The sequence below is a fragment of the Gorilla gorilla genome, chromosome 1 (genome assembly GCF_029281585.2).
Source record: "Gorilla gorilla gorilla isolate KB3781 chromosome 1, NHGRI_mGorGor1-v2.1_pri, whole genome shotgun sequence".
NCBI lineage: Eukaryota > Metazoa > Chordata > Mammalia > Primates > Hominidae > Gorilla > Gorilla gorilla.
This window is the reverse complement of record NC_073224.2, coordinates 90,126,236-90,147,006: the sequence shown is the minus strand read 5'-3', so window position 1 is coordinate 90,147,006 and position 20,771 is coordinate 90,126,236. Positions and strand designations below refer to the sequence as shown.

At 37.1% G+C, this 20,771-nt stretch overlaps 1 protein-coding gene across 1 annotated transcript in view; it reads left to right on the top strand.

The window, feature by feature from the left end:
- The window catches only part of LOC134758497 (flavin-containing monooxygenase 5-like), a 90,243-nt gene that overhangs the window by 17,332 nt on the left and 52,140 nt on the right, over positions 1-20,771 (top strand). The window contains 3 exon segments of the mRNA XM_063706147.1: positions 1,850-2,202; positions 2,348-2,420; positions 4,488-4,849. Of these exon segments, the coding sequence (XP_063562217.1) occupies positions 1,850-2,202; positions 2,348-2,420; positions 4,488-4,849 (788 nt within the window).

Genomic DNA, 20,771 nt, shown 5'->3' with positions numbered 1-20,771 from the left:
ATATACCTAAGCAGAACATCCCTTGTCTTATTGTCCATCACCAGGATACACAGCAGCCTCCTCTGTACATAAGTTCCCCTAGTAAACACTTTGCAATGATCACTCTGGCATTTAGTGCTTCTTTCTTCAGAATCCTAGTCAGTTTCATCTCAGAACAATTTGAAACCCTCCCCTGCAGAAACTCCCAAGCCACCGCTAAAAAATACAAAAGATAGATGATAGATAGATAGATGATATAGATAGATAGATAGATTAGATAGATAGATGATAGATAGATGATAGATAGATAGATAGATGATAGATAGATGATAGATAGATAGATAGATAGATAGATAGATAGATATATTCCATCTGGGATTGTGTAATGTAAGTGCTAAAAAAAGACTTTAAACAAAGGATGTATAGCATAAGGAAAATTCTAATAAATGTGTTAAACTGCCTCAACAAACTCAAGGAGTGAAGAAGAAAGAAAAGAGAACAATGAGTGACTTGACTAGAGCTACAATTTAGAAAATTAATCTACCTGGTGGAATAAAAAACCAAGAGTCAGAGATTCCTTTTAATTTTGAGTTTTTGTGTTTGTAAGAATACTTTGCATATTACAGAAATCAATACTTTTTAGAATCATCTGTTACATTTTTTTCTGATCATATCATTTTCCCATTGATTTAGCTTTTTAAATACAGAGAAATCTTAACTTTCAATACTGATATATTTCCATCTCTTCTGTCATAACTTCTGAGTTTTTAAACTAGATGAAGAAGGTCTACCCAGCCCCAAGATTGTAAAAATAGTCTCCAAAATTTACTGGCAAGATTCTCACTTTTTAAAAATTTTGATACTTACATCTTTAATCAATCAAGAATTTATTTTCAACCTGGTAACTATAAAGGTCGAATTTTATTTATATATGTCTAGTAATGCTCACATTACCCTCAGATTAAGTAGAAAACAGTGGCCTTGCATTTTTACTCTCTACTCCTTCCCTTAAAATTTCTTAAATCAAACTTAGCTCCACACGTTTCTATATATGCTTGGCTTGTCTAGACCTATATCTCTGTTCACTTCTTTCCCTCTACCTCATTTTCAGTCTAGGTCTTACCTACCTATAACAGATCCTCCCACTGGTTGTTACTGAGTAGCTCCTCCTTTCTTAAAACAGAAGACTGTCTGGACAAGGCAGTAATGTGACACCGTTTTCTCTAATAAGAGTGAGTGAAAATCCACTGCATGGCGTTTCTGAGAAGGCATATGTTTTCAACATAAATCTTTGCCTCTCCTCTTTCTCATTGTCCCTCTTTGGAATGTTGTTTCAATGCTTGGAGGTACAGTTCTTTAAGACAACAATTTGCCATTTAGCAAATATTTGAATGGGTACTTATATCAGGCAACTTTATAGCTAATTCTGCTACAGACGTATTTATTATATATCTAACTTGAGCACTGATTTTGCCAACAAATGATAAGAATTTGGTAGAAAATAAGGTGGAGAGAAGGCTAATAATAATTTATGACATCTTTTCAAACTGGGATCCATAGTCATATATCATTTTTCCCTCAATTCTAAGTAGTTTAAAATATTTTAGCACTAAAACAAATAAGCATTATGGCACAGAATCAAAATATACACAAGTTTTCAAGACAAAATGTAAGACTAGAAAAAATGTAGAGCTGAGGTAGCCACTAAAGCACTTAGGTGTAAAATTACCCACTTCTGCCATTAGAGGCAAAAAGTAGGATAGGTACAGAGTCAGAGGAAAAATAGAAGTTGTTGGCTTCAATCCCTTCTCATATGCATTATTTTCTTTTTGTATATTTGCTTACTCAGGACTTTTATTTTTACATACAGGGCTTTAAGTCAGCATCCAACTGTCAGTGATGACCTGCCAAATCACATAATTTCTGGAAAAGTCCAAGTAAAGCCCAGTGTGAAGGAGTTCACAGAAACAGATGCCATTTTTGAAGACGGCACTGTAGAGGAGAATATTGATGTTGTCATCTTTGCTACAGGATACAGTTTTTCTTTTTCTTTCCTTGATGGTCTGATCAAGGTTACTAACAATGAAGTATCTCTGTATAAGCTTATGTTCCCTCCTGACCTGGAGAAGCCAACCTTGGCTGTCATCGGTCTTATCCAACCACTGGGCATCATCTTACCTATTGCAGAGCTCCAATCTCGTTGGGCTACACGAGTGTTCAAAGGTATGTGAATAAATGTTGGATAAAGGCCTAATATTTCACCTAAAGTTAATACTCTGTTTTTTCTCAACACTAGTTCTCTCTTTTCAGCAAAATGCACCCCTCTTATTCCTAGGAATCCTGACAAACTCTGAATTTTCTCTTCTAGGGCTGATCAAATTACCCTCAGCAGAGAACATGATGGCAGATATTGCCCAGAGGAAAAGGGCTATGGAAAAACGGTAAATAAATAATTAGTAGCAACTAGTTGGAGACCTTCATAGGGATCACAAAATTTTAAATCTTAAATTCTAAATACATGCTTCATCTCATTGAATTATGCAGGCATTTTTCTCCATTTCCTACACCATATTGTTATACAACACCAAAACAAGTATGAATCTTAGTTCCCTAACTCAGTTTTGCAACAAATAGTCATATATTTATTCTCTTTAAGTCATACTAAATTTGAATTTAAGCCCTCTATATCAATTTCAGTCATTATGAATATTTCTCCCAGGATCTCATTATGAATATTTCTTCCTAGGAACTCAAGAAGCTTATGTGATTTCCCAAAATGTGAGAATAGTTTCTGATTTTCACCACATCATGTTCTTTACTGACATCCTTGTTGCCTAAGTTTAAAGTATAGCCTTCATGTCTGGAGGCTTTTGGCTTCCCTATCACAAGTAGAGTGCAGGAATCCTTACTGAGGATGGGGGCTCCAGCTAAGATGGGCTTGGAGTTCAGCCTCCCTAGGAACCCACACAGCTACTCTCTCTGACATCTTGCCCTAGATTCCTAGACTTTTTCAAACCAGTTTTCAATTTCCTGCTGTGTTAAATCTCTCCCTCTCCTCTCTTGTTAACTTAAAATACATTTATATTATTCTTTTCCATGAGCCCAGAATTTAAGAAATAACAAACTAGAAGGGGAGTTGTCTTGCGAATAAGGTACTTCTTTGGTCATGTAACAAAAAATGTCTTTGAAAAAAGGGAACAGGAAAGGCTTGACCGCTTTTGCAGAGAGCAGAAGAAAGGAATATAGATAGAAAAGATACAAATTCATATCTTAATAAATAACCTTGCCACATTATTTCAGCATTCTAAAGACTTTATGTGTGTGTGTGTCCATACAAAGATATGAAATTCATTCCCATTAACTGCCCCCACACACAGACACTTTACAGTTTTACAAACTTTGCAACACAGAGAAAACCATTCGTTGAAAAGGCCTTCAAGTGTTGTACTCATCAATATTTGGAAGAAGAAGTGAATTCATTAAAATGTATTTTGTGCCTACTGTATTATCATATTGCTAAGCATTTCCAATAGGATTATGTACAATGTAAATGGAGAGCAATTTAAATGGCAACACTGTTGCTTCTTCTTATGTAACAGTACCTGAAAAAGTGTGAGGGCTACAAACTCCATGTTATGGGGAAGGTCCAACAACATGAACAAAAGTTCAATACATGCAGTAGAGGTGCCAGCTCCCACACATCTCTAAGATGACACTTTGTGCATTCCTGCATCAGAAAAACATGCTACCCTTGCCCTATGTTGTACAGCAGGTGTGCACAGGGCTGCTGCTGTCTCATAAAATAAGTTTTTGCAAATTAGAAAAAGGGCAGCCCTTCCTCAAGACACTTTACTTCCAAATGCTGGAAGTCAAATTCTCATTATAAACATCAAATCTACAATATCTGCAATGCAAATGGGGCCTCTAAGGTTATGCAGCCCCATTGCATCATGCAATGTATGCTCAGAGTTGAAGCATCTGGGGCAAGGGAGAGCTACCCAAGAAGCTGCCATTCTCAGCAGTGCTGCAGAGTCACCTTGCTCTGCAAAGGAGACTACGTTCCCCACATTCTTATTCCCATTGTGGTCATCAAACTCCTGGAGCCAGGTTATCAATGACTGCTGATCATCTATCCCCTGGTTAACTACAAAGACACACGGGGGGTAAAAGTTAAAAATCTTCCATTCTGCCTACATAGTATACACAGAAGTATTTTACTGGATGACAATTCTTCATTTTAAAAAATGGACATCTTAAAGGATAGGGATCCCTTCAAACATCATCAGTTCAGTCACCATGAAGGGACAGTGAGCATGGAAACTTGGATTGTGAGTCTGCCCTGCCATTCAATGATTGAGTGATGCTGGGTTTGTCAATTCAGCTTTCTGGTTCTCAGTTTCTTCACCTCTAAAGTGAGTAGAAGGAGTTTAAACTTTGTGTGATTCTTGGATGATATAAATCTCTGTCCAGGGACTGTGAGTCTTCTACATTCTTCCCTTTTGTTTCAGATATGTAAAGACACCCCACCACACAATCCAAGTGGATCACATTGAGTACATGGATGAGATTGCCATGCTAGCAGGGGTGAAACCCAACCTGCTCTTCCTCTTTCTCTCAGATCCAAAGCTGGCCATGGAGGTTTTCTTTGGCCCCTGCACCCCATACCAGTACCACCTCCATGGGCCAGGGAAATGGGATGGGGCCCGGAGAGCTATCCTTACCCAGAGAGAGAGGATTATCAAGCCCCTGAGGACTCGCATTACTAGTGAGGACAGCCACCCATCCTCACAGCTCTCTTCGATAAAGATGGCCCCAGTGGGCCTGGCATTTCTGGCTGCTGGCTTGGCATACTTTCTATATACTCATTACGGTAAATGGAAATAAATGAAAGAACACTGAGGGGGAAAAGCATGGAATAGTTTCTACTCATCCTGATCGTTATATCTTTTAAAGTCAATAGCATATGTCCAATATTATTTAGTACTACTATAACTGCCATAAGGAAATGTTTAGATAGACTTTACAAGTAGATTTATTATTTTTAAAATGGGTATAATTATATATATTCATAATGTTATGAATGCACAAGAAAATCTTATTTTAAAAAAATCCTGTTTAAGCCTTAAAAATGATGCTGCAACACAGAGTATACTTAAATTGTTTTCATTAAGCTGAATTCTTCTTGTAGAAATTTACCGATGGTGAAACCCTGTCTCTACTAAAAATACAAAAAATTATCTGGGTGTGGTGCTGGACACCTGTAATTCCAGCTACTTGGGAGGTTGAGGCAGGAGAACGGCTTGAACTTGGGAGGCAGAGGTTGTAGTGAGCTGAGGTAGTGCCAGTGCACTCCAGCCTGGGCGACACAGTGAGACCCTGTTATCAATAATAATAATAATAATAAAATAAATAAAAATAAATTTACACATAAAGTTTTGCTTTTTCACTGATTTTATTTTTAACCTTAACCTTCCTTTCAGGAGATTCTATAAAATTCTCACTCAGAAACGAAAGTTCAGTTTACAGCATAGAAGTTAAGAAACACACATTTAAATGTTTTAGGTTTTAATTTACTAGAAACAAATAAAAATGCTTTTCTTTTCAATTCATTTACAAATTATTCTTTTGAAGAAACAACTAAAGAAAAAAGTGCAATATATTTCAGAAGTTTTAATGATTTAATTATTCTAAACTTTTAATATTTTGCACAAAGCAGTCACTATACTCTAAGCTAAAGCTATGTGGATATCTAAGTAACAAATGCAACGGCATGCTGGCTGACATGGTAACTTTGCCTGCCTTTTGAGGTGATCCTGTCCCTATGTAGAAGAGGTGACTTCCACACTGTTGTGATTTCGAGGATGCCAGAAGAATTATCTGCCCCAAATGCCTTCTCCCCCAACTGACTATGTGAAATCCTCCAAAGACTCAGCCTATTATTCAAGAAAGGGGTGTTCTTCCTGTCCCCCAGTTAAAATCAAAACCACCATGGAATGAGAGTGTGAAAACTGAGTGGGGTGAGGGATGGGAATTGAGCAGCCTGCACAGCTGTAGCATTAAGAAGAAACATTGGTAAAATATACTAAAAACATCATAAAGAGATTTAGATATTTACTAATGTCTCATAATGATAAACTGGACATTTATTACACACAGCAAAACTTTATTACACACAGTAAAAAAAAAAAAAAGTCTCTCCGCATCTCTCTCAGCAACTCAAGTAGAATGGTGGCTGCCTTATCCCACAATACATGCATGAGCACCTCAGAATGATAAGAACAACATTACTACGAACAATATAATTACTCACAACTGTTTAAACAACTAATGCTCAGAACCTGTGATTATGTTACCACCCATGGGAAAAAAAAAAGAGTGACTTTGAAGACGTGATTAAGATCAGGATCTTGAGATGGCGACATTATCCTGTATGACCAAGGTGGGCCCAGTGTAATCACAGGGGTTCTTAAATGGGAAAGAGGGAGGCAAGAGAGTCAAAGGAGATGTGGCAAAAGAAGCAGAGGTCCGGGGAGGCCATTGCTGGCTTTCAGGAGGCAGAGGACCATGAGTCGGGGAATGCAGGCAGCTTCTAGAAAATAGAAAAGGAAAGGATCAAATTATTCCCTACAGCTTGAACACAGCCTTGCTGACACCTTGGTTTTAGCCCAGTGAGACTACTGACCTCCAGAACAAGAGAATACATTTGTATTGTCTAAGTCACTAAATTTGTGATAATTTGTTATAGCATCAATCAGAAATTGATATACTTCCTAAGTGTAGAAAGATAGTTAAAAACTGGAACAAAAATGTTAAGACCATTGGTTTAAAAAACAATGCTTATGTTTATAATTGTTGTACTTAATGACCATAAAGAATGTGACTTAATCTGAAAAATAAAAAGCCTTCAAATGCCTTCGTTTTATAGTTTTTTCCTTCATGCTTTGTTAGCATGTTTTTTTACACTGGATTCTATAAGCATCATCCCACTGGTCAGTAAAGCTCAAATTAATATGGGTAAAACTTTTTTCCAGAACTAAAAGTAGACAGCTAAATTTGGTATAGCAAATAATGAAGCATTTCAACATATATTATCTAGTTTAATCATATTGTAGGAGGATGAGCAATGGTTTTTTTCCCACTTTAATCTACTTTTTAATACGTGAATGAACAACCACCTTGTGGGAAAAAAGCAGAGGCTTAGAGATGGTTAGAAAATATGGCTAAAGGTGGAATCTTGGACTTTTTTTTTTTTTTTTTTTTTTTGAGACGAAGTTTTGCGTTTCGCTCTTGTTGCCCATGCTGGAGTGCAATGGCTCAATCTTGGCTCACTGCAACCTCTGCCTCCTGGGTTCAAGAGATTCTCCTGCTTCAGCCTCCCAAGTAGCTGGGATTACAGGCGCCTGCCACCACGCCCAGCTAATTTTTGTATATTTAGTAGAAACGGGATTTCACCATGTTGACCACGCTGGTCTTGAACTTCTGACCTCAGATGATCCACCCATCTCAGCCTCCCAAAGTGCTGAGATTACAGGCGTGAGCCACCGCATTTGGCCCTTTCTACATACAGTCTATCACACAGTACCAGCTGCTTCACTTTACATGGGTATGTTTTGGTACTCTGCGGAAATTCATCTGCCTGCTCTCCCCTAATCTTCTAAACAGATCTGCAACTTTCAACCAAATTACAGAGTGCTTTTTTTAATTTCGAGTTTTTTAATGGTAGCTTACTTTTTTATTACTGCTTTCTTTGCTGTACAATGTGGGTTTATGTAATACATAGTTCACATATTTAAAAACAAGGTATACCAAAACAATGTATCAATGCTGACTACTTTGATACATAGTACATGTTCCAAGAACAAGGTGTAGTCAAATGCATCCTAATTCATGAATACCAATTTATTTTGTAATAATACATGTGTTTCAAGAACAAGATGTTTTCGGATGAACCCTAACTCATGAATGTTAATTGCTTTTTAATATTACAAGCCCCACAAGAACAGAGTATGCCTGGATTAGCCTCCTCTGTGAGTGAGCCTCATTCTCACACCCACTTATTTCCTAAATATTGATGATCCAAGCGTCTATCATTCCCTCCTTCCAAGGGTTATTTCATTCAGGTACAATCTTGCGCTGCAACCTAATTTCCATATCTTCATCTTTCAGCGTAGACTTCTCTCCTGAGCTACACAATCTCATGTTTATTCCTGTCTTCTACAGAAGCATCTCAGACTCTCATTTTTAAAACTGAACTCATTTTATTTCCAAAGAAACTGCTCTTCTCCCACACTCCTTATCTTAGCTCATATCAAAAATCTAAAAGTCCTATTATACTCCTTTGTCTCTTGTAATGGGCTGTAAGTTTCTGATGCCTGCTGATGCTACCTTCTGCACATCTCTAAAGTCTGTCCCATCTTTTTCAAGCTCACTGCCATTGTTTGAGTTCAGCTTATGATTTCCCATCTCGACTATTGAAATAGACTCCTTATCCAAGCCCATGCCATCTGTCTAGCCTCCCTCCAATTCATCCTCCACAACAACACCGTGGTTAGATCTAGAGGGAAAATCTGATCCTCTTCCTCCTTACATCCCCTTCAGCCAGGACAGACAGTACCCTTCCAGAATTTCCCTGCACCGACACTTCCAGCCTTGCTCCCAGACACCTGGGATAAGCCTACACTCCAGGCATACCAGCTGCTTCTAAGTCCCTGAATAGGTCACGTTCATGTTGACTCCACATCTTTGTACAGACTATTCGGTTTGGAAAATCTTCTTTCTCCTTTTTCTCACTTGTAAGCTGCTATTCAGTCCTTTAAACTTGGCTAAAATTACAACTCCTTTAAGAACTGTTTTCTGGCCTTTACTTCCCTTGCCCCATTAGACAATTGATATGAAATTAAGAAAAAGTAGAAAGGTAGAAAAGGTTAAAAACCTAGACACTTACTACTGTGTTTTGGGATAATGATAATGGGCTCAAAACAGTGATTCATTGCTCTACCAGGAGAACAAATAGACATTGCATTACTTAAACCATCTGCAAATGCCCCCAAATCTCTCATTCTGTTAATGTGTCTCTGTTAGGTTCCCATCACTGTTGTAAAAATTATCACAAACCTAGTGGCCTAAGGCAACATGAATTTATTATCTTTCATTTCTGGAGGTCAGAAGTCTGAAATCAGTTTCACTGGGATAAAATTAAGATGTCAGCTGGACTACATTTTTTCTGGGAGGTTCTAGGGGAGAATCTCTTCCTTACCTTTTCCAGTTTCTGGAGACTGCTTGCATTCTTTGGCTCATAGCCCTTTCTCCATGGGCAAAGCCAGCAGCATCTTTTTTTCTCTCCAACTTTTGCATTATCTTTACATATTCTTTCGCTAACTCTGATCCTCCTGCTTCCTTCTCATAAGGACCCATGTAATTAGATTAGACCCACCTAGATAATCCAAGATAGTCTCCCCATCTCAAGATTTTTAACCTAATCACATCCTCAGTCACTTTTGCCATATAAGGTAGTATATTCATAGGTTCTGAAGATTAGGACATGGATATCTTTTGGAGGTCATTATTCAATGGTATGAATTATATACATATATATATAATTCACAATATAATATATAATGATGAATGAATTATATATCGTTATAGAAATATATCACTATATTCTATATGAATTATTATTTTTATGTAGAATACATGAATTCATATACATTATATGTGAATTATATATAAATATATACTTATGAATGGATTATATATACATATAATTCTTACTGTTGAATAATGGCCTCTAAATATATACATATATACATATGAGCAATTCATTTTTCCTGGTAATTAACAATTTAAAAACTGAAACAGAATGGCAACAAAGAGGAAAATATGGTAATGGCTTTGCTTAAAAATGTCTCCATAAATCACAAGCCAAATTCAGGAAAAAGATTGTACATATTTTCTGACATAGGAAAAGCAAAGGAAAGAAATGGATACTGCCATAAGCTACACTAAACATCATTTCTTAAATGCTAGCAAAACATATCTCCACAGGAACCTTGCCTCCAGAATAACTAAGCCCAGAAAAACAAAGAGAAGTTGAGGGAGCCTCGACTGCTAGCTATAGTTGCTAAATGAGGGTAGAAAACAGGGTTGGTAATGGAGAATTGGAAATACCATGAGGATTTCCTTTAGAGGCTATGATGAGAATTTGTAGATGCAAAGAAAAAAAACACTTCAGGTGGTGAAGGAGAATTTTAAGTAACAAAAGGGTGGCTTAACTTTATCAATACTTAATTATATTACTCCATCCAATTCCCCTGCTTCTTTCCAGTAACAGTGTTGGCCCCAGCCCCAGAATATGGTCTCCAGCTGTTTTCCCTATTCCTCTTAGATTTTGTCAAGTTAATATGCATATGCAAAATCAAACCAACTCCGCCAGTTTCCTCCTTCCCATAGCCCCTCTGCCTATTCCCCAACTCGCCTTCCTATGAGAACACCAATGCTGAGACCTTCCTGTCCTCATTTAGAGGTATCAGCTCCAGTTTACACTCATGGAATCATATCAGAAAAATTGATGGGTCACTTTTTCACAAAGAATTCTGAAGCTTTATTCAGGTATCCACATATAGAACATTAAACTCTGACCTTCTGGAGGACAAGGACTTTGTTTTATTCATTGTTTTACATCCAGCTTCTAAAACAATGACTAGTATATAGTTCTTGAATGCTCATTATCAAAATTAAGAAGACTAGATCTCAGCTGGCCTCCATCCCTGATTTGAACCTATCATTATAAAATGACCTTTAGAACAGCACTTGTTACCCTCAGTTTCAAGGGGTGAACTCCTAAGAAACCAGCATCAACAAGTGACATGCCATTGGGCAGTGGCATCAGGAAATTCACCAGGGAGAAAACCAGGCAGTCTGAGAAGATGTTAACAATACAAAAGCTGAGATCTAATACAGGAGGATTAAAATAATTGAATATTGGTTTTTATTCTAGTTAGGAATTATTTAAAATTTGAATAAAATGCATTAAATTATATAAAATTCATGTATTTACCATGAGAGTTAGAGTTAGAAAATGGAAATGGTATTCTGGAGCCAAGATGGCTGACTTGAAGCAAATAGTGTGTGCTGCTGTTACTGAGAGAAGAAGTGGTGAGTAAAGACCGGCTCTTTGACTGGAAAGTCCAGGTGGAAGCATTGGGATTCATCAAGAAATCAACTCGACTCACAGAGAACAGAGAGGAATGAGACAGGACAACTGCCTACCTGGGACTAGCACAGAGTCAGAGGAGTCCCCCCACCACTACTAAAGAGAAATGATAAGTGAGTGGGAGTTCCTGGGGACCCATACTTCTGCCATGGACCTGTGCAAACCTGGGCTCAGGAGATCCCCCCATAAGTCCACTCCACTGGGGCCTTCAGACTGACATAGAGAGCTATATGGAGTCTGGGCAGAGCCACCACTCAGGTACATGCAGAGTCCCAGCAGCCTTGGATTCCCAGGCATCCAGGCATTAGTGGCTGTAGCTCCAGCAACAGAGGAGGTCAGTCTCCCTCACATGCCCTCAGGAAAAGGGCCAGATTCAGGGCCTGAGCAACAATGGACTGCAGGCTTTGCTTCCACTGCTTCTCACAGTATAAGACTCACTGGCCTGGGGTTCCAGCCACCCCGCTACCTGGGCTCCTGGGCCAGTAGCAGCTCTGTACTTCCCCAGGATGGAGCTTCCAGAGGGAGATGTGGGCCGCCATATTTGCTGCCCCATAGCCCTGGCTACTGTTGCCCTCAGGCTCTGGATAGCATGTGGTGATTAGGCACTGGTGCAGATCCCCAGCATAATGCAGCCACCTGACAGAAAAGTGGCTGGACTGTTTTCCACACGAGTCCCCCATCTTTCTTCTCCTCACTAAGTGAGACTTTCCAACCTGGGACTACAGCACAACTACCCTGCCCCAACTGGAACACTTCAGTCAGAGGTGGCTCTGCAGTTGTCTGTGGAGGAAATTCCAGAGACAACTCACAACCCCTCTGCCACAGCAGCTGCAGTGGTACTGTCTTAACTGCCCTTGGGCTGGGGAAGGAACAAAGGGCCTTGTTACTACTGGTTCTCCAAGCTCACTCAATCAGACAAAAATAAAGAAAAAACAATAAAGAAGAATGAACAATGGCTCTGAGACATAGAGATTATGTAAAGAGACCAAATCTATGATTCATTGGCATCCCTCAAAGAGAGGGAGAGAAAACAAGCAACTTGGAAAACATATTTTAGGATGTTGGAAAACATCCCCAACCTCCATAGAGAGGCCAACATTCAAATTGAGGAAATGCAGAGGATCTTTGCAAGATACCACACAGGAAGACCATCTCCAAGACACATAATCATCAGATTTTCCAAGGATTAAATGAAAGAAAAAATGTTAAAGGAAACTAGAGAGAAGGGATAGGTCATCTACGAAGGAAACCCCATCAAGCTAACAGTGGACATTTCAGCGGAAACCCAACAAACCAGAAGAGATTGGGGGCCTATATTCAGCAAATTTAAAGAAGAGAATTTCCAACCGAGAATTTCCAACCGAGAGTTTCCAACCAAGAATTTCATATTTAGTCAAACTAGGCTTCATAAGTGAAGAAGAAATAAGATCCTTATAAGACAAGCAAATGGTAAGAAATTTCATTACCACCAGACCTGCCTCACAAGAGGCTCTGAACGTGGAAGGAGAGACTGTTACTGGCACTAAAAAAAAACACACTTAAGTATATACACCAGTGACACAATAAAGCAACCACACAAAAAAGTCTGCATAATAACCAGCTAACAACATGATGACAAAAACAAATCTGCACATATCAATACTAAACCTCAATGTAAATGGTCTAAGTGCACCAGTTAAAAGGCACAGAGTGACAAGTTGGATAAAGAATCAAGACCCAACGGTATGCTATCTTTAACAGACCCATCTCAAAGGCTGGGTCCGGTGGCTCACGCCTGTAATCCCAGCATTTTGGGAGGCTGAGGCGGGTGGATTACCTGAGGTCAGGAGTTCAGGACCAGCCTGGCCAACATGGTGAAACCCATCTCTACTAAAAAATACAAAAATTAGCCAGGCTTGGGGGTGGGCACCTGTAATCCCACCTACTTGGGAGGCTGAGACAGGAGAATTGCTTGAACCCGGGAGGTGGAGGTTGCACTGAGCTGAGATGGTGCCATTGCACTCCAGCCTGGGTGACAAGAGCGAAATTTCATCTCAGAAATAAAAGAGACCCATCTCATATGCAATGACACCCATAGGCTCAAAGTAAAGGGATAGAGAAAAATCTACCAAGCAAATGGAAAACAGAAAAAAGCAGAGGTTGTTATTTCAATTTTAGACAAAACAGACTTTAAAACAGCAAAGATCAAAAGAGACAAAGAAGGGCATTATATAATGGTAAAGGGTTCAATTCAACAAGAAGACCTGACTATTCTAAATATATATGCACCCAACATAGGAGCAACCAGATTCATAAAGCAAGTTCTTAGAGACCTTTGAAGAGACTTAGATAACCACACAACAGTAATGGGAGTCTTCAACATCTCACTGACAATATTAGGCAGATCATCAAAGCAGAAAACTAACAAAGATATTCAAGACTGAACTAGACACTTGACCAAATGAACCTGATAGATATCTACTGAACTCTGCACCAAAAGACAACAGAATATACATTCTTCTCATCTGCACATGGCACACACTCTAAAATTGACCACAAAATCAGATATAAAACAACGCTCAGCAAATTAAAAAAAAACTGAAATCACATCAACCACACTCTTGGAATATAGCACAATAAAAATAGAAATTGAATTTAAAAAATCACTCATAGAATTACATAGAAATTAAACAACCTGCTACTGAATGACTTTTGGGTAAATAATGAAATTAAAGCAGAACTCAAAAAATTCTTTAAAACTAATGAGAGCAAAGATACAACATAGACTCCCTAGGACACAGCTAAGGCACTGTTAAGAGGAAAGTTTATAGTACTAAACACCCACATCAAAAAGTCAGAAACATCTTAAATTAACAACCTAACATTACAACTAGAGGAACTAGAAGAGGAAACCAACCCCAAAGCTAGCAGAAGACAGGAAATAACCAAAATCAATTCTAAATTGATGAAAATTAAGATGCAAAAAAAACATATAAAAGATCAGTGAATCTAGGAGTTGGTTTTTGAAAAAATTAATGAGACAGATAGACCATTATCTGGATGAATGAAGAAAAAAAGATAAGACCCAAATAAACACAATCAGAAATGACAAAGGAGACATTACCCCGACCACAAAGAAATGTAATAGTAAAAAAACTAAAGAGACTACTACAAACAACTCTGTGCACACAAGCCAGAAAACCTGGAAGAAATGGACAAATTCCTATACACATACAGCCTTTCAAGACTGAACCGGGAATAAATTCAATCTCTAAAAAGACCTATAATAACAAGTTACAAAATTGAATCAGTAATAAAAAGTCTGCCAAATGAAAAAAAAAAAAAAAAAAAGAAACAGGACCAGGCAGATTCATAGCTGAATTCTACCAGATGTATAAAGAAGAGATGGTACCATTTCGACTGAAACTATTGAAGAAACTGTGGAGGAGGGACTCCTCCATAACTCATTCTATGAGGCCAGCATCATCCTGATACCAAATGCTGGCAGAGACGAGGGAAAAAAAAAAACTAATTTAAGCAAACTAATTTAAACTTCATATGGAACCACAGAAGAGCCTGAATAGCCAAAGCAATCATAAGTAAAAAGAACAAAGACAAAGGCGTCACCAAAATAGATGGTACTGGTTAAAAAAAAAAAAAAAAAAACAGGCACATAGACCAATGAAACAGAATAGAGAACCCAACAATAAAGCCACACTCCTACAGTCATCTGATCTCCCACAGGGCCAACAAAAATAAGATTAAGGAAAGGACTTCCTATTGAATAAATGATGCTGGGATAGCCGGCTAGCCAATATGCAGAAGAATGAAACTGGACCCCTACCTTACACCATATACAAAAATTAACTCAAGATGGATTAAAGACTTATTTATTTATTTATTTTAAGACAGAGTCTCCTTCTGTGGCCCAGGCTGGAGTGCAGCGACGTGATCTTGGCTCCCTGCAACCTCTGCCTCTCTAGGTTCAAGTGATTCTCTTGCCTCAGCCTCCCAAGTAGCTAGAATTACAGGCACCCACCACCATGCCCAGTTAATTTTTGTATTTTTTGTACAGACAGGGTTTCACCATGGTGGGCAGGCTAGTCTCGAACTTCTGACCTCAAATAATCCTCCTGCTTCAGCCTCCCAATGTGCTGGGATTACAGGCATGAGCCACCGCACCTGCCCAGATTAAAGGTTTAAATGTAAGACTTCAAACTATAAGAATTCTAGAAGAAAACCTAGGAAACACCATTCTGGACACTGGCCTTGGAAAAGAATTTATGAATAAGTCCTCAAAATCAATTGCAACAAAAATAGAAATTGACAAGTAAGACCTAATTAAACTAAAGAGTTTCTTCACAGCAAAAGAAATCATCAACAGAGTAAACAGACAGCTTACAGAATGGGAGAAACAGAATGGGAGAAAATATTCACAAACTATGCACCTGTTAAAGGTCTAGTATCCAGAATCTATAAGGAACTTAATTCAATAAGCAAAACCAAATAAGCCCATTAAAAAGTAGGCAAAGGACATAAACAGACACCCATCAAAAGAAGACATACAAGTGTTCAACAAACATATGGAAAAATGCTCAACATCATTAATCATCAGAGAAATCCTAATCAAAAACACAATGAGATACTATCTCACCCCAGTCAGAATGGCTATTAATAAATATTTTTTTAAAAACAGATGCTAATGAGACTGCAGAGAAAAGGGAATGCTTATATACTATTGGTGGGAATGTAAATTAGTTCAGCAGTGTGGAAAGCAGTTTGGAGGTTTCTCAGATAACTTAAAATAGAATTACCATTCAACCCAGCAATCCCATTACTGGGTATATATCCAAAGGAAAAAAAATCTTTCTACAAAAAAGACACGTGCACTTGCATGTTCGAAACAGCACTACTCAAAGTAGCTCATTAATAGTGGGACTGGACAAAGAAAATGTGGTACATATATACCATGGAATACTATGCAACCATAAAAAAGAATGAAATCGTGTCCTTACAGCAAATGGATGCAGCTGGAGGCTAGTAACCTAAGCAAAATAATGCAGGAACAGAAAACCAAATACTGCATCTTCTTATTTATAATTGAGAGCTAAACACTGGGTACTCATGGACATAAAGATGGCAACAACAGACAATGCCAATTACTAGATAGAAGAGGGAGGACGGGAATCAAGGGTTGAAAAACTAACTTTTGGGTACTATGCTCACTTCCTGGGTGATGGATTCAATTGAACCCCAACCTCAGTATCACACAACATACCCTTGTAACAAACCTGCACATGTACTCCCTGAACCTAACATAAAAGTTGATTTTTAAAAAAAAAAAGAATCTCCCAACAAAGTAAGGCCCAGAACCTGATGGATTCAAGCCAAATTCTGCCAAATGTACAAAGAAAAACTAATACTAATCTTCCTGAAATTATTAGAAATAATCAAAAAGAAAGAAATGATCCCTAACTGATTCTATGGGATCCACACTACTTTGATATCAATGCCAGACAAGGATACATCAAAAAAAGAAAACTACAGGCTAATATCCCTAATGAGCATAGATGCAAAAATCCTCAACAAAATACTAGCAAACAAAATACCACAGTCCTTCAAAAAGATAACACACCATGATCTGGTGGGATTTATATCAGAAATTTGAGAATAGTTCAACATTTGCAAATCAATAAACATAAAACCTCACATCAACAGAATGAAACACAAAAACCATATTATCATCTCAGTAGATTCAGAAAAAACATTCAATGTAATTCAAAATCTCTTCATGATAAAAACCCTCAACAAGCTAGGCATTGCAGGAACATACCTCAAAATAAGAAAGGCCATATATGACAAACCCACAGTTAACATCATACTAAATGGGGAAAAGTTAAAAGCCTTTCCTCTAAGAACTGGAATGAGACAAGGATGCCCACTTTTATTATTCCTATTCAACATAGCACTGAAAGTCCTAGCTAGAGCAGTGAGGCAAAAGAAAGAAATTAAAGGCAGGTAAATTGGAAAACGGGAAGTCAAACTCTCCCTCTTAATTGATGATATAATCTTATATCTAAAAAATCCTAAAGACTCCACTGAAAAACTCTTAGATTTGATAAATAAATTTAATAAAGTTGCAGGGTAGAAAATCAATGTACAAAAACCATTAGTATTTCTATACATCAGTAAGAATCTAGCTGAGAAAAAAATCAAGAAGGCAATCTTGTTTACAATAGCTAAAAAACAATAAATAAAATACCTAGGAATACATTTAACCAAGGAGGTGAAATATATCTACAAGGAAAACTACAACAACTAATGAAAGAAAATGAAGATGATACAAACAAATGAAAAAACATTCCGTGCTCATGGATTAGAAGAATTTATATTGTCAAAAAGACCATATTACCTAAAGCAATCTACAGATTCAATGCAATCCCTATCAAAAATACCGAGATTGTTCTTCTCAGAAATAGAAAAAAACAATTCTACAATTCATGAGGAATAAAAAAAGAGCTCAAATAGCCAAAAACAATTCTGAGCAAAAAGAACAAAGCTGAAAGCATCATGTTACTTGACTTCAAAATATATTGCAAGGCTATAGTAACCAGCAGGGTATTAGTATAAAAATAGATACATAGACCAATGAAACAGAATAGATAATCCAGAAATAAAACCAGATATTTACAGCCAATTGATCTGTGACAAAGTTGGCAAGAACTTATGTTGGGGAGAGGACACCCTTTTCAATAAGTTGTGCTGGAAAAATTCAACAGTCACATGTAGAAGAATAAAACTGGACCCCTATGTCTCGTCATATTAAAAAAATCTCAAAATCTATTGCAATCTTAAACATAAGACTCAAAAGTATAAAAATATGAGAAAATCTAGGGAAAAAATCCCTGAACGTTTGTCTAGGCAAATAACTTATAACTAACAGCTCAAAAGCACATTCAACAAAAACAAAAATAAACAAATGGAGCTTAGTCAAACAAAAAAGCTTCTTCACAGCAAAAGAAGTAATCAATAGAGTGAAGAGATAATCTGTTGAATGGGAAAAAATATTTGCAAAGTATTCATCCAACAGGGGACTAATATTCAGACTCTACAAGGAACTCAACAGGAAAAAAAATCCCATTAAAAAGTGGGCAAGGGACATAAATTGACATTTCTTGAAAGAAGACATACAAATGGACAACAGGTATAAGAAAAAATGCTCGATATCACTGATCATCAGGGAAATGCTACTCAAAATCGCAATCAGATATTATCCTACCCCAGTCAGAATGGCTAGTATTAAAAATAAATAACATGTTGGCAAGGATGTGGAGAAAGGGGAACTCTTATACACTGTTGGTGGAAATGCAAACTGCTACAGCCACTATAGAAAACAGTTTGAAGGTTTCTCAGGAAACTAAAAATAGGATTACCATTGCACCCAGCAATCTCACTACTGGGTATCTACCCAAAGGAAAAGAAATCAATGTACCAAAAGGATATCTGCACTTGTTTGTTTGTTTCAGAACTATTCACAAGAGCTAAGATAATGGAATCAAACTAAATGTCCATCAAGAGATGAATGGATGAAGAAAATGTGGTATATATACAAGAGGAAATACTATTCAGCCATAAAAAAGAATGAAATAATGTCATTTGCAGAAACATGGATGGAACTGGAAGTCATTATCTTCAGTGAAATAAGCCAGGCACATAAAGACAAATATCACATGTTCTGACTTATATGTGGGAGCTAAAAAAAATTAGAACACATAGAGGTAGGGAGTGGAAAAAATAGATAATGGAGACTGAGAAGGGTGAGTGATGTGGGGAGGATAAAGAGAAGTAAGTTAAAGAGTACAAACATACAGTAAGATAGAAATAAATTCAGTGCTTGATAATAGATTATATATGGGATTATTATATTTAACAAAAATATTTTATACTCAGATGATGCACACCCTGAATACCATGTCTTGATCACTGTGCACTATATACATGTAACAAAATTTCTTATGTGCCCCATAAATGTGCGCAAATTTAAAAACATTACTTGGGGGTGTTGGTGGTAATCAATTTAGTTTAGCATAATTATTTGACTGTATGATTTTCAAGTTACTATAGGCAATTCAAATTTTGATGGGAATTTTAGGGCATATTAATGATACAGCAAATGAAACTTTATAGAATTTTAGTTAAATACCATTTTAACAGGTAGATATATGGTTTTGTGTGTAAAGACATTTTTGGAGAATCTTTGGGACTAAATATGTTAAATTCAGGGACATGTGTTAAGTGATTTTTGTAGATTGTATTAAATGGAGCAAAGGAGTCAAAATCAGTGGGAAAGTTGTGACATTGTCATTAAATTGATAAATGTATATGTATAAATAATTATTAAATATATGCTTTTCATAAAGGTGGCTGTGGGAGATAGTCCATGGGGCACTCACGGTCTCACTGTGGAAATTCATGTAAGTGAGGGGATCTGGAAGTACCTTGAATTGGACTGATAGTGATTTTAAATGAAATCCTGGAAATAACTCTATCATTCTGTGATAGTGCCATGGTCTGGACCATTGGTTGAAAATTCTGCATTAAATGTTTCTCCATTGAGTTCAAAGATTCGATAAGATTCCTGAGTATGCCTATGTAGAGCAGAGCTTTATGTCTTCTTACATTTTTATAAGTGTTTTCTGTGATTTTGCCATCTACCACAACCACAGCTTACGTACAGTTGAAAACTGTCCAGGATTCATCTGGTTGTACTTATTTCTGTAATGCAACGGACCCCACTGTGATTGCTGAAAAATTGGCAGAAGTGTTTTTCATGTACCAGAATAACTCATCAAGGAGACCATTGTTTCAGAAAAGAATGTCCAAAAGATATGGAAAAGGTAAATTAGAGCTATTTCCATATGTGGAGCAGCAACTTAAAAGGAAAATCTGCTAATATCCTTCTAGAATATTCCTACTGTAAAATCCCAAGACTATGCCACCACTTCTCGGCTTTGGATTTCTATTTAATGGTATTTATAAATCAAATGCTAAAATAATTTAATTTATCATGAATCTAGTTCTAAAGTATCCTTGAAATTTCCAAGACAAGGCAGATTACATTAGCAAAGAACTTCAAAGAAGAAGCACAATACCATATGTTAGCTTTTACATGATACCCTCTCTCTTTAACCACAGTTGCACCCTGTCTACTGGTGGTCACAGTCTCTAGAAACAACTCTGAAAGCAGAAGGTAGTAAATAATGTCTTGAGGACTAAAGATTAGTTTGGCTTTATCAGTGAAACTCATGTTTATTAAACATACATGGAAAGGAATTCCTCTTTTAAATAAAAAAGGTAAAATTATTATTATTTATTCATATGATTTATTACAATAAGATCTACAGTTTTTATAAGAATATTCTGTAATATCTTTGAAAATAAAATTTTCTAATAAAGCAGAACTGGAGGTCTATCAGAATCTCTTGTGGTACTTTTCCAAACTACAAGAGATTTTCTATCTACTTTACTCCTCAAGAAATTTTGATTTATCTGGATAACTTCTAAGTAGTCTGTCCATATTATTGATGAATTCATTTCAAGA